General features: G+C 42.1%; 1 protein-coding gene across 1 annotated transcript; it reads right to left on the bottom strand.

Moving 5' to 3' along the window:
* Positions 1–797: 797 nt before the first annotated feature.
* On the bottom strand, positions 798–15037 carry OSER1 (oxidative stress responsive serine rich 1). Its single transcript, XM_080924993.1, has 4 exons — positions 14947–15037; positions 11656–11779; positions 7174–7287; positions 798–2065 (listed from the first exon to the last, which is right to left on the bottom strand). The coding sequence occupies exons 2-4, from the start codon at positions 11730–11732 to the stop codon at positions 1381–1383; spliced, it is 876 nt and encodes a 291-aa protein (XP_080781119.1). The 5' UTR covers positions 11733–11779; positions 14947–15037; the 3' UTR covers positions 798–1380.
* Positions 15038–15546: the final 509 nt, after the last annotated feature.

Raw genomic sequence — 15546 nt, 5'->3', positions numbered from 1 at the left:
TATTGATATAAATCTAACTGACAAATTACAAGTTTCTAGAGTTTTGTCAGGCTAGTGGAAATTGTGGCAATAACCACAGGAGGCAGTTGCTGGGTATATAAGCAAAGAGGGTGGCCACAGCATGCAGCTCTAGCAATGGGGGCAGAGAGACCACAGGGGACAGAGAATAGCTAGGGGTAGCATGGTGTGGTGCCACAGATCTTTCTACGCTTTTAAAAATATTTACCATTACAGTACTTTTGTGAACTGAATTAAACTTCCTAATATCTTCATTGGTGTACATTTGCATAGTTTTAGCTATGCATAATGTGAAAATAGAAGCCACATAGCACATACAAAATATAAAAGCAGGCTAGGCTTAGTAGAATAAGCCTTTAGTCTCAGGACTCAGGCATGCAGATTTGAGTTCAAGGCCAGCCTGGCCTAAAGAGGGAATACATAGGAATACCCTATCTTAGGAAAGGGGAGTGGGGGGAAGGGGGAGACTGATAACCTGGACAAAAAATTCATTCTTCCAGTTAAAGTGAGCTTGGGCCATTTAACCAGACGTTGGAGAGAATTTTTACAATGTCTCACCAGAAGTGTAATGAAGATAGGTATGAAGTCCTCTAGGGATTTTAGGGTGGGAGCTAACATCTAAAACATTGAGTGACATAAGACCTATATTGCAACTGACTGCAAAAAAGACATCAAACACAGAGATGGAGGCAACACACACGTTTCAAGTACAACACACTCACACATACCAAGTGTTTAGCAGTCCCACTGTTTGAAAAACACCACACAGTATCTCTGGATAAACAGCACCAGCAGGGGTTTATTTAGTGACAGTAAGGTTAATGACTCCCTCAAACAATACAGGGCAGGCCACCTGGTTTATTCAAACTGAATCTAAACCTTAGATCTCTGACTCAACAGTAACATAAGAAATCTTTGATGACACAAACCCGTGTTAAACCAAAGAGTTTAAATGAGTCTTATAAGCTCTACTATTGATGGGCTGGCATCTACAACATGACAAGTGTTCAGTTCAGTTATAAAAGCACATTTGAGTTTCTTGCTGCCACATTGTAAGCAGGTCTGAAAAATGCTGTCTTACAAGGATTTCACCACGTCCCCACTGCTGCCAGTTTCCAGTCATTATGGTTTCTTCAGCCCTCAGAACTTTTAGGAGAGATTTTCTTTGACCTGCTTGCCTTGACAGGTACAGAACTCAGTAAACTGACAGAATGAAGATTAACCGAGATGCCAAGAATAGTTTTTATTGCAAGCACAGTGAGCAGAAAGAGATGTCTTCTCAGAGTGGCCACCGGGTCTGCTGTTAACTAAACCTCTGACAACCTTTCATTGGTTTAAAGCACATGGGTTAGCGTCTTGTTATCAGGTGTACATCATCTCTGCCATGTGCGACATTTTCTTAGGGATATACAAGTAATACTCCATGTAGCCTGCTAAGTCCTCAATGGTCACATCATCCACATAGACACGAGCTTGCTCGGAACAGGATCGAGGAGAGCCAGACAGAGTTCTGGTGTGCAGTGACTGAGAGTAGTCCTCAAGTGATCTTCGTTCTGGGGCCAAAGGAGGGACATTCTGCAGACCTGAAAAGGAATACACTTCCATATCATGCCACCTCTTACACTGGCATTCTTTGCCTACACATACACATGGCTTGCCCTGGCTTAGCTTGGAAACAGATTGAAAGTCAGAGAGATCATTGACTGTAAGACTTTCTTGGGAGACTTGGGAAGCATCAGAGGGCTCTTCTGTTTTACTCTCTGATGGGAGCCTCAAAACCAAACTTCTCAGAGGCTCAATGGCTGCTCCTGTGTGATTAATATCAAGAGAAGTGGAGTTTTCTCCTATGTTGAACTCTTTGGGTGTTGAAATTCCCCGTCCACTGCTGCCATCAGGTGGTTCAGTCTGGCCTCTGTGCTTAAGCTGGCTGCTGGGAGGAGGCGTTGTAGTACTGCAGTGTATGAACTTGGGAGGATGAAGAACAGGAGACTTAGAGCGTCTACGACGCTGGGTTCTCACTGCTCCTCGTGAAGACTTCCTTGTAGACCTAAAAGAGAAAAAGATACAAGATGTGGAGATACAAAGCCATCCTGAGAGAGGCCACATGACAGCTAGAAACAGACCTTTGGGTGTAAGGTCATCAATGCCTCCATTTTCAAACTACTAAGACTTGGTGTTTCAAAAAAAAAAAATTTTTTTTTTCCAGCATCCCTTATTAGCAATCTACAGAACATGTGGGAGGACACAATCACCCAGGCCAGACGTATGGAAGACATGGCGTAGAACACTTTCTATTCTTGGCTTGTGAGCATGGAAGAAGCAAATAAACTGATGCAGTAAAACCAAAACGCAGTCCTGTCAGCCTGAATACGGCTCCATTACCAAGGCTAATGCTACAAAGCCACAGTGCCAGCACTAACAAACAGGGTGCCAGCAATACAAATCACTATCATTGTAACAGCCAACAAAAGCAATAAAAGAGAAGAGCTGGCCAGCAACCATTAAAAAAAAAAAGAAGAAGCTGGGTGCAATGGCATGCACCTGTAATTCTCACGCTGGGAAAACAGGAAGATCCCTAGCCAGTCCAGCTAGGTACAAGGAGCTCCAGATTCAAAGACCTTACCTCAAAAAACAAAAACAAAAAAAAGGGTGAGCAACTGAGGAAGCTAAACAGTATCAACCCCTAGTCTTCACACGTGAGAATTCATGTGTGTGCACAAGGACACAGACCTACACAAACTGGAACAGAGGATTTAGTATGCCTCAAGTTTATAGAAACTGAAAATTATTAAACATTTAAATAAAAAGCTGAATGAAGAAAAGAGACTTAAAATCACCAAGCAAATTAGAAAACAAGAGGAGGAGAAAGACAACGAAGACGACAACCACAAAAAAGCAGCAGACAGGACTTTAAAATAGTGTATTTTTGGGGGGAGGAGGTGGCATGCATGAGCCAGGGTGCACATGTGACAGTCATCTCTTGGGAGTTAGCTCTCTCCTTACACCATGTGGATCCCAGAAATTGAATTCAGAGCTGTAGGCTTGCAGCACTGAAACCCCTTTTACCCACTAACCCATCTTCACTGCTCTGATAAAGAACTTTCAGAAATAAAAAGCAAACCAGGTATGGTGGCACACACATTATTAACCCAGCACTCTTGGAGGCAGGCAAGCAGATCTAATAAATTTAAGGCCAACCTTGACTACATAATAAATTACAAAACAGCCAGGACTACATTAAAAAACAAACAACCTGTCTCAAGGGGAGGTTGGGGGAAGAGAGGGAAAGAGGGGAGATGAGATAGAGGGGGTGGGGAAACCAAGGAGGCAGGAAGTACACACTAGTAACTCCAGCCCCCAGGAAGTGAGGTTGATGGAAGGATTGTAAGGACAGTCTGAGTTACAGTGAGACTTTGTCTCACGGAAATAGAAAGGGAAAGGAAAATAAAACTGTATTTAGAATTAAATGAACAGACTAAATACTGCTATGAGAACTACTGACAGGAAGATAAATAACAAAGGTCAGCAATCTACAACCTGTAGGGCAACCTAGATCTGTCCCTCTTTTGCTAGAGTGCAGAGCTTGGGTCACGCCCAGGGCCTCACATATGCTCAACATGTGCTCTGCTCATCTTGTTTTTGTACAGCCTGTGAACCCTGCTCTTCAATGGGCTACACCTGAGAGGTATGGAGATGAGGACAGGGTGACCCTTCATTCCTCTTCTCTCCATTCTCTCCCACCTTTTAGGCCCTCTTACCTACCACCTACAAATTGGGCATTGAAAGGTAGCATCTTAGTTAAAGAATCCAACCAGGGACAGGGAAGATGACTCAATTCGTAACTGTTTCACAAATCCAATAGCCTAAGTTCAATCCCTAGAACCTACAGTTGACACAGAGAACAAACTCCCCAGAACTGTCCTGTGACTTCCAAATGTGTGCTGTGATACATGACCACATCTATGCACGCAAGCACACACGATAATATAAAACATCTAAAAGCACCATGGAATCTGGAGGTTAGATGAGCACACTAGGAGACCTGGATCTATTTCAGACAGAGTAAAGTGGGTGCCCTTTACCACACACTCTAGAACCCCCACCAGGTTGACCACTTCATCTTGAAACTGCCTCAGCAACTGAATTGCCAGAATGGCTGCAACAGCAGTGATGAGCCTTCTCGGTAAGCTCCTACACAATATCCTTGGAGTTGCCCTCTTGGGTCTGTCTGTTCTTCTCTTTCTTGCCACCTTGTTTTTTAATAGTTTCTCACTGTAGATTAAGGCAGGTCTCAAACTGAGAATTCTTTCTCAGTCTCTCAAGAGCTGGGGTTACAGGTGTTTTTACCATTCTATAAAAGGTCTGCTAACCCATGGCCTAAAAGGTACCAGAGAAGAGAAAAAAATGTGTAAAAGTAGTCAGTCTAACAGAAGAGCTCTAAATTTAGAATCTGTTTTAATAGAGAGAGGGAGCTGGAGAGATGGCTCAGCAGTTAAGAGCACTGACTGCTCTTCCAGAGGTCCTGAGTTCAATTCCCAGCATCCACATAGTGGCTCACAACCATCTGATTCGACACCCTCTTCTGGTGTGTCTGAAGACAGCGACAGTGTACTTATATGAAATAAATAAATCTTTTAAAAAAAGAACAAAATAAGCAAGCTGGGTGGTGTTTGTACAAACCTTTAAACCCAGCACTTAGAAGGCAGAGGCAATGCCTCTAAGTTCAAGGTCAGCTTGGTCTTCAGAGTGAGTTCCAGGACAACCAGCGCCACACAAAACACTGTCTTAAAAAAACCAAGAGAGAAAAAAAAGAGAGAGGTCTGGGCAACCTAGCTTAGCTGTAGAGTGCCCTAGGTTCAAGCCCCAGTATCGCAGAGAGAATAGAAACAGACAATGAGAGAAGATGTGATTTAATTTCAAATACAACCAATCTATCTTCCAAAACAAGGATAATATGAAGGTATTCCCAGATAAAGCAAAATATGTCACCAAACCTAGGGTCATAATCTGTGCCCAAAAAGCTAGGCTCTATTATCAAGAAACCAATCAAAACAGACAATTCATAAAAACCAGATATTGAGATTTATTCAATGTGGCTAGACTGGGAAGAGAGGCAAAGCATTTACCACCAGGATACAATATTGTATAATCCCAGAGGGAATCATTCCTACTGACTGCCGTGCTAGGGAATGGACAGGAGGGCTTGTTATACTCTAGGCAAACTGCACCACTGAGCTTCTGGACAGCCCAGGGAAAACCACTCAAATGTACTCTACACAGCAATTTAGAGCCTTATTTACCAACAGATTTTCACCAAATGAACTATATAGGAAGAGAAAAGGAGGTTGTATGTGGCAGGATATAGAGTACCAAAACTGCGGGCAAAGAAACTAAAACTGCAAATATTAACAAAGTAGCACTAGTAATAACAACAAAACATAACCTGTGGGACTAAAAGTAAAGCAGGATCAGCATATTGAGTAATCACATCATGGAAGACAGGCAATCAATCAAGTAAGTACTAAGGGGGGTTATAATACTAACTTTTGGCCTTTATTAAAAGTTTATGGATTCAAAGCCAATTACTTTTTAAAAAGATGATAAATACCTTCTAAATTAGTAGAAATTTGAAAAATTTTTTTCAAATCATTTAGTAAAAAATGGAAAAGACAGGTAGAGGGCAAGGGAGAGAAAACAAAAAAAACCTAACAACACTGGGCACGGTCCCTGATAGGTAAACAAAGTAGAACTGGCCAGGAAGTCAAAGCCAACACAATGAATTTTAAATCAGCCTGACCTCATGTCTCAAAAACAGGTTATAAAATAAATTTAAATGGCAAAAAGTACAACTTAAATTTATGCCAATTATCAAAACAAATGCACTAAACTCAGCAACTTAAAAAAAAAAAAAAAAGCCCTGAATAGACTAAATAAAGCAGAATCAAGTCCCACGCCATTTATGTGACCCACCAGCAATTTAAAAGCAAAGTGATTAAAAGGCCAGGAAAGAAATACACTGTTCACATGCTGGCAGAAAATGAGACTGGTAACATTAATTTCAGACACGACAGATCTTAGGACAAAAGCTATTACACTATATAATAATAAAGCTGGGAATGTAGCTCACTTGATAAGTGTGCTTGTCTGCCATGCACCAGCAGAAACATAAAACCGAGACACAGAAAATGTCTCAGTACCTCATTTTTAAAAACTGTAAAGCCAGGCGTGGTGGCTCAGGCTTATAATTCCAGAAATTAGAACACTATTTGAAGCCAGCCTGAGCTACTTCGCAAGTTAATGGCCAAACTGGGCCAAAGAGTGGAGTGTCTGAGAAAAATCACTGGATGTTAGTTAGGTTGGATCACAGCATACTCTCTTCCTGAATACTTGGGAAAGAAAACCCAGTCCTAAATTACTCTATGGGGTGGTCTGAATGAGAACAGCCCCATAGACTCAAGCTTGAACACTTGGCCCCTGTTGGTAGAACTGTCTGGAAAGATTACAAAGTGTGGTCTTGTCAGATGTGTCACTGGAGTAGGGCTCTGGGGTTTCAAACACCCACACCCCTGCCAGTATCTCCCTTCCTCAAAGTTGTGTTTCAAGAAGTAAGCTCTCAGCTACTACTCCAGCACAACGGGCATCGACTCTAACCTCTGAAACTGTGAGCCCCAAATAAACTCCTTCTATCAGCTGCCTTGGCCAGGGCATCTCTTCACAACAGAAAATAAGCAAGACAAAAGTCTTTAAAGAGTGGGGGCCAAGATGGTTCAGTGGTTAAGAGCATTTGATTCTCTTACAGAGAACCCAAGTGACTCACATCTCCCTTGCAACTCCAGTTCCAGGAATTCCAAGACTGTCGCTGGCATATACAGGCACATGCATGTACAAAAATAGCATGCATACATGTGTAAATAAGTAGGCACATATTTAAAGCTCAAAACAAAGTAATCTTCTCCATAGGACACTCTTACCTAAGCCAAAGAGATGGCTTAGAATATAGGTGCTTAAGCTAAGCCTGATAACCCTGGTTTGATCCTTGAAACATATATGGTGGAGAACAAGTCTCGAAAGTTGTCCTTTGGTTTCTATACACACTCCCTGGAAGGTACCACACTCCAAATAAGTAACTAATTAAAAGGGAGGGGGCGCTCTTACCCATGCCAACTGTCTTTAGATGCACACATGGTTTTCGGTTTGCTATCATCTGCTGCTGTTCTGACTGATGCTCTGGCACTTGTGCCTTCTCCAACAGACAGAGACACGATGGGCCTGAGGACAAGAGCACAGTTTACTGTGATGGAAAGCTGCATGAGGACAACTCTCCACCCTCACCAACCCCAACACGACCATGAATGACACCTTCATTTTCTTTCTAGTTTACACTTCTCAAAATTAAGCTTTAAGCTGGGTATGGCGGTACACACCTTCCATCCCAGCACACAGGAAGAGATAGGTGGATCTCTGAATTCAAGGCCACTCTGGTTTACAAAGCAAGTTCAAGGAGAAAAAGAGGAACAGAGAAACCACACGTATGGATTATTGTAGACTATGGCAAATGCTGATGTATGGTGTGGTGTGAGCTTGTAATTACAGAGCTGGGTAGGGAAAACAGTGACACAGAGAAATCCTATCTCAAAAACCAATGAATAAATAAATAAATATTTTGCTTTTAATGTAAAACTTCCTCCAAAACCAAAGTAGAAAGATCCCTAAAAACCCATGGTTGCAAGATCATAAGCCAGAGAATGATGTGTACGTGTAACCAGCAGTGGGCTATAAATAGATTTTCAGGATGTTTATCTGGGGCAGATCAAGCCTTCTAAGTTCAGGGAGAATGCTAATGACACTGATAAAGCATAGTTCTTTCACCTCCGAAACCCACAGACAAAGGAACTAAGTTTAAGAGCCTATCGTTAAGAGTCAATTCAAGGAGCAAAAGGATGACACTTGAGAATTTTACAACTTTTAAAAAGATTTTCCTATTTTTGCAACTAGTAAATCTGAAATGTTTCAGTTAAATCTTTAAAAGTATACAAAAGTACTGTGGGTTTGCTGTTTTTTTTTTTTAATGTAAACAAGAACCATCAGTATTAAGACTACATAAGCATTCTGAAGTAAGTCCTTCCAAAATACATTAAAAAGCCAAGTGTAGTAGTGTGTGCTGATAATCACAGAGCTGGTTGGGAGAAGACAGAATCCAGATGCTCACTGGCCAGCCTGCCTAGCCTACTTGGCAAGTTCCAGGCTAGTGAGACAGTTTGTCTTTAAAAATAAAAAACAAATAGATAGCACTCATAGAATAGCATTCCATGCTGTCTTGTCTCCACATGCATGTACGTACATGTACACACACACATTTTTTTTCATTAATTCACAGTCAAACATGGTAGTGCCTGATTGTAATTTTAGAAGCAATGGCAGGATTAAAGGAAGTTAAGTCCAGCCTGGGCTACATTACATACATAGAAAGGTGCAGGCCAACCTGGGCTATCTAGTAAGGCCCTGTCCTAACCTCATCCCTAAAAGTATAAGCACAAAGAACTTTTACTGATATGAGAGCAAGTTTGAATTATAATAAGAGACTATGATAAATGCCAGTGTACGGCAAGAGCTAAAACACAATGCCCACAATCCCAGCACACTCAGGAGGCTGGAGAGGATCACAAGCCTGGAATCAGCCTGACTAAACAGAGAGACCTTTTCCATGTCTCAGAAAAACAACAACAAAAACTACAAATATACGTCATTACATGCAAAGGACCTAGACATTAAAATTGTGACTCTAAAGTAGACTGTCCAGAAGCTGTTGTATTTTAATGTTAATTCCACTTCCCAAAGAAGGGCAGTCTAGTCAGGTGATTCCAACTGAACCTTCCATTTAATTAGTAAAATAAAGGAAAGCGAGTGACTGGGCGGGGTGAGGAAAGTAGAGAGGACTTCAAGGCAACATGGAGTTTCCCAAGGTCCAGCTAGACCCAGGTGAGATTATTTGGTGTTAAATAGCTATGAACGTTAAAGATTTTATAGGTTTAGCATCTTATATGAAGGGCAGTTTGTATCTTTGTCTATTTGATGTAATCTTCTTGTGTAGAGGGTTTGTGGATTGAGAGTTAAACATATAAACTTGTATAAAAAGCTATCCAGCTGTAGAGTTCTGTTTGTGTGGGATTTTGGGGTACAGAAATACCCTGGAACAGAGGCAGAGAACAGGCAGTAGTAAACTGCCAAAGGAAGGGAGTTGTGCAGACAAGTTGGGCCGTGGTGTGCACGGCTCTGTATCAGGGTCAGACCTGAGGAGTGAGACCTCAGGGCCGGTAAAGAGATAAACTGTTTTGTTTTTGTTTTTTGTTTTTTTAATATTTACTGCACTCTTATCCTTTTTTTTTCTAAAATATTTTTAGTCAAATTAAAAGGTTTACTGATTTATAACAAATACATTTGTTCTGATAAGACAAATACCACTGAAAATCAAAACCTGTTCAACAGGATCAAGCTAAATTCCTGGTAAAGCTTAATGAGTCAGTCCTCGGAAGGTTGTATGACAGCAGTAGGAAACAGAAACATACGCTGCATAGACTCTCCAAGTCTTATCCTGCTTAGTCACACTAACTACTCATCAAATATTCTCTACTGTTCCTCCTATAACTCTAATAAAGGCATATCACATGCTACAAGTATGTAATTTTTTAAAAGGTATGTTTTTTGTTATTTATTATTTCTTTCTGTGAATGGGTATGTGCCTTGAGTATAACTCTCAGTAGAAGCCAGAGGCACAGGATCTCCTTAGAGCTGTAGTTACAAAAAACTAAAGACACAGATGCTGGGAACTGAACTCTGGTCTTCTGCAGGAGCAGTACATGCTCTTCACCACTGAGCTCTGTCTCCAGTGTCCAAATATGTCATTTACAACCAACCATAAACTGCATGGATATATTGCAAGGCATCTTATAATGGTCTAACTAACTCGTGGTGCCATCAATAGCTTAATTTTATTTTTAGCTTAGTTTTACATTCTAATTTCTTTTTTCTTTGTGAAGCAGGGTCTCTTTTATGTATTCCTAGCTGTCCTGGAATTCCCTATGTAGACCAAACTGATGTCATGACACAGAGATCTGCCTGCTTTCTGAGTGTTGGGATTAAAATTGTGTGCCACAATACAGAGCTTACATTTCAATTTCTTAAAACATCAGGGGGAAGTGTGCATGTGAAGAGTTACTTATATAGGTTTATATACTAGAGGATTTGTATGCATGTGTAAATTTCTAGAGTTTTTAAAAATTTAATTCACCTATATACCAAAAATCACAAAAAATATCCTAAAACTACAGTCTACAGTTAATGTTTCTTCAATTCATTTCCTTTTCTCAAAAGGTTTATCACAGGCTAGGAGATACAGTCCAATGGCACAACACTTAGTTACCATGAGCCAGATCCCCAGTTCTGTCCAGAGGACAGAGTACCTCCATCAAAACAAGACAACAGCAACAATAAGGAGTTGGGAAGGGTGGCATATGGATATAATGCCAGCACTCAGAAGACTGATAAAGGAGGATGGTGATTAGGTCAAACTGGGATACACAGTAAGGCCTTGTCTCAAAAGCCCAAAACAAGAGTGTATCTAAGTACTGATATGGCAAAACCTGTGCTGGAAAACCACTGGGAAAACGATACTTTTCTAAAGTAACATGGAAGCAAACTTGAGCATCTTAACACCCACTGAGCAGATCTATTAGCACAATTATTCTAGGGTAAGCCAGAAACCGTACTTCATAGGAAGGCAGCTATTAGCATCTATTTGGTTTTTAGTTTGCAAAATATTTCCACATAATAGACCACATGAAAGAATGAATAAGAACAAGTTCTGGAGCAAGACACTCTGGGTTCAAACTCCAACTGTAACTTTTACCAATAGAAAGTGACCTAATTTTGTGAGCAGCCTCTAAACTAAGATGACAGCCGTGTCTGTCTTCTAAGATAGTGGAAAGGGTTAAATGTGTTCCAAGCACTTCCTACTCACGGCACTGAAATACTGGTGACTAGAACTATTACTACTACAATGCTCAACTCCTGAGCTTTCAGTGTTCAGTTTACACAGATTAAAAAATCATATTCTTTAACACGGATATCACCTGGCTTAGGACCAGAACTAGGGTAAGAAGAGATCTGTCTGCACACACATTTTTAAAGGGTGAAATAATACAAGACAGCAGCTGGTCTGCAGATGCTCCAATTAGTTTGGCTAAAGGCTCTAAGACTACCAATCTTGGTGACAGACCTCTACTAAATACAGGTTTCCATAGACAGATTTAAAGGGTCAATTCACTTTTAGTAAAAAATAACAATACTGTGATCCTCTTGAGGTATGTGAGAAGTCCCTGGTGAGATACCTGATTTAATATTTAAAATTAAAATAGGAAAAAAAGACCTCCTCAGAGTTAAGGAAAACCAACACTCCACTTTACTGTAAAATGAACTGGTGCTTTTCAAATATTTACACAGAATATAGAAAAGACAAGATAGTACCATTTACATACCCTAGTATGAACAATGAACTGACAAGAGTAACATTTTAAACAAAAAGACTTTTTAAATCCAGTAAATAAATAATCCTAAATTACATATTACATGATTAATTACCCTGATGCGTCCACTCTTAATTTCTTGAAGGCAGTTTGCAGGCTTTCCTCCTCTCCATCCTTGGCTTCAGATTTCATTGTGAAGGTTTCTGTACTCCTATTGATGATGGTCCCTCCTGTTAATACTAAAAAAGAAATAAGTGAAAATCAGTGGGGCCAAGAGCGTATTTTCAACTACACAATTACTGTTAGGAGAGAAACATTATTTCTAGGCAGCAGGTTACATAACCAGACTACAGAGCTCGTCACACATGCACACACACCAACAGTATTCAAAACCACCTAAATGGTTAATGCTTTAAATAAACTCTTGTAGTTTTAGAAACAAAATCTAAGAACTATGTTTCAGGCTATTAAATGAGGGGAGAAAAACTCCCTGATTGTACATACATAGAAACCTATGGACAAAATTACCATCAAAGAGACAAAAGAAACCTCAAAATGCAGAACTCTGATGAATTAAAATGCTGTTGTTTGTCTAGTTTGATCCTAACAACTTTGAGTACGATTTTCTGACACCACATCATTTGTACAAAGCAATCTTAACCCATGTATCTGCATACACAAAGAACCATATGCTGCTGTTGTTAAAACAGGAATAAAGACTTCAGTCATCACTGGTTACTTTATACACTACTCCTCTTCCTCTGACAGAAAATTTGTGTTTGTGAGCTTTGGTTACTGTAGTTACACAAGAAACAATGATGTCTATACTCAAAAACAAGTAAAGAACAAAGCAGAACTTCTCTTTAGTTAGAAGTAGAAAAGAAATTCATAGAATACTATTCTGCAGATATGACTCAACATACTCTACTCTTAGCCAACTAGCTTGAATACTGAAAGTCTCAATTTCTGCTACTCTGATTTTCCATTTAAACAAAAGAAAGAGATAAAGGATTATCAACTCAAACAGCACAAATAAATTCTCAAATCTAATCTTCAAATTACCAAAGTACTAAATCTTGAATAAACATGCCAGTATCCAAAAAGAGATGGAGGAGAAAAAAAGCTAAAAAAAAATTTTTAAGCCAAGGATTTACTGTACCTTTATATCTAACCTGGTACCCCCTAGCCCCCATCCCACCTCCCACCCCCCCCCACCCCAGGCACTCTCAGAGAGCAGTGCCTCTCTATGGACCTTTAGGTACTGATTCTAGATCAGTTACTTCTCAGAAGAGTTATATGTTATTATGAGACCTCTAATATTCCAAAGGTCAAGATGTCACAATGTTTGACATTTGTGTGTATGTTCAGCCTCAAAAGAACTTACCTAGTTTTCACTTCAATATCAGAAGACAACAAACCCACTCTCCCAAATATATGGTTTATTTAACCAGGTCATAAACTTGAGGAAACTTCATTCACATGACTCCAAGTTTCACTGGTCTCTAATTCCTCACAGAAGTAGGATTCCTCCAAATACACAATATTCTTATACTAAGCAGAGGGCTAAGTTGTGGAATGTCTGGAGCTCCACACATCTACAAAGCTCTATCACAGGTAGTAAACAATGTTATTGCTACCACAACTCCATGAAAGCTAGATTTGCAAGGACTGATGAGAGGGCTCAAAGAGTAAGGAGGCCTGGCTAAGCCTGACCACCTGAGCTGTTTCCTAAAACCTGAGTAACAGAAGAAACAACTCCCCAACTTGCACTCTGCCCTTCATATGAAACACTCGTATACACATAATACAAGTTAAATAAAAATACTGTGGCTTATATAGTCAGTTCTCTCAATCTGACTTATATGGCAGTCAATATTTAAGTACACAGCTTGCCAAATATGCACACTAGTAAACACCACAGGCAGAAATCCATTCCTTTCACAAGAACTTCTAGGACTCCTAGCACTACTTGGGATGCCACAATAGAGGCTGAACTGAATACAGGAGTCCTGGGAACATGGCATCTCACTCCTACCCTCCAAGATTCGCACTTGGCCAAGAAGCTTCCCAACTAAGCCTCACAACTTCTAATTACACCGTGCTGACTTAATAGTATGGCAGATGACCACCCTAGATGTTAACAGGAACTTAGCATTCTTGTTGAGACACTTAACAGATATATCATTAAAAACCCGAAAATAAAAATCTGGCTGCAGACCAAGAACTTCGAGAAGTATCACCTAACTTGTTTTTTTTTTTTTTCAAAATTCCATGTGACTGCTCGTGTTTTTCTTCAGTTACCTCAACCCAGAGAAAAGGTGAGTATCTTAGGCTTAACCTCAGGGCCTCGATCAGAACAAACCAGTAACTAATAAAGGCTTAACTATGCTTCCTCTAGTTCCTGGCTTTCCACTCTGAAAGCAAGAGCTCAACAGTTCCATACAACAGGAGACTGGAATGCCTATCTTCATTTACATTACATAGCAGGAGATTTTCTTACTACCCCTTCACCGCACTTCCAAAAAAATTTTTAAAAAAAGCCCAAAGAGCTCAGACTTGCAAAAAGCCTGTAAGAAGTTACTTTGCGTAGTTTTGGGTTAAATCACATCCCAGTTTCTTTCCACAAATACTGCGTGCACAGTCTTGTTTACACTTCTGAAGTTTTAACTAAAAAACTCTCGCTAAGTTTCAAGTCGAACCCCTCATTTTCAGGAGCCTGAAGATGAGATCTGCAAGCGTCCTCACAAAGTTAAAGCGAAGAAACTTCCCCCAGACCTCTCGGGAGTTCCGAAAAGGAGGGAAACAAAAAAACCAAAAAACCCTCCAGAAAGGCCCCGATAGAATCAATCTGTCTCTAGGACAAAAACATACCCACACCTCTGGGCACACCCACTCAACCCCTCAAATCAGGACTACAGGCACAGCAACACGTCCATTCCTCTCTATCACGGTTAAGCGGAGTCGGCGGGGAAAGGTCAGAACCCGGGGACACCCAAGCGGGGAGCTGTCTCGGCTTTCACTCGGCCCGACCCAGCCAACCACGAACCCCGAGAGGCGACAGGAGTGAAGCTGCGGCGCAGAGGAGACGAGTGAAGCCGCGGGAGGCAAGCGGAGAGGAGTGCGGCAGGCAGGGCGGGAAAAGGCGGGAAGGGGCAAAGGGCGGCAAGGAGAGCGAAAGGGGAAGCTGCGGCCGGCGCGGCCCGGCACCGCGGGAACGCAGGAAGGCGGGAAGCGAAAGCCGCGCAGCTTCGCACTCCAGGCCGCCGTAGCCGAGGACCAGGCCCGGCCAGGCAGTCAGCGTAGGGAGACGCCGCGACCGGACGGGAGGGCGGGACTCCGCCTCCCGCGGGTGGGAAGCCTGGCGGACTAGACGCCCGGGTCCTCCTCGTCCCGTCGGGCCGCTCACCTCTTCGCAGCTGGGGCGCTCCCAGCCCCGTCGGCTCCGAGCGTCTCTCCGCGTCCGCGGCTTCGGACTGACCCGGATCCAAACCCCGCAGATAGGGTGGCCCGCGCCTCTAGAGCCGTACTGCGCCTGCGCAATCTAGGCTCGCGCCCCGCCTACCGCTTACGCTCCTCCCACCTCCGTGACTCGGCAGCACGGCCCGCGGCCACTGCGCAAGCGTACAGCGGCAGCCCCGCCTCTCGAAGATCCTTTTCCAACCCCTCTCCGAAGCACGTGCGTCTTAAGTCATTTCCTGTTATTCTTTTTGCTCCCTCCGCCCCCTGGCTGAGTTCGCTCCCGGCAGGCTTTTGGGCGTGCCTACTTCCTCTTCCTTTTTTCTGTCACGTGAGTCGGTGGCTTACCTTGGGCTATAGAGCCACCGCTGTTCGCACGGTGTGTCCTGGATCCTTCTGTTTCTCTGAAGTCACCAAGCCAACGGGATCCGGTGGGCTTCGGGAGTGTTTGCGCCAGACCATGCCTCCGGGAGTCCTGGCGGAGTTTCCTATATTCATCCAAGGGCGCTTGCACTCGGTTCTCATACCTCACCTTGGGTCGTCTCTTTGG

The sequence above is a fragment of the Micromys minutus genome, assembly GCF_963924665.1.
Source record: "Micromys minutus genome assembly, chromosome: 11".
NCBI lineage: Eukaryota > Metazoa > Chordata > Mammalia > Rodentia > Muridae > Micromys > Micromys minutus.
Note: the sequence above shows the minus strand (reverse complement) of the source record. Positions and strands in the feature narration are given on the sequence as shown.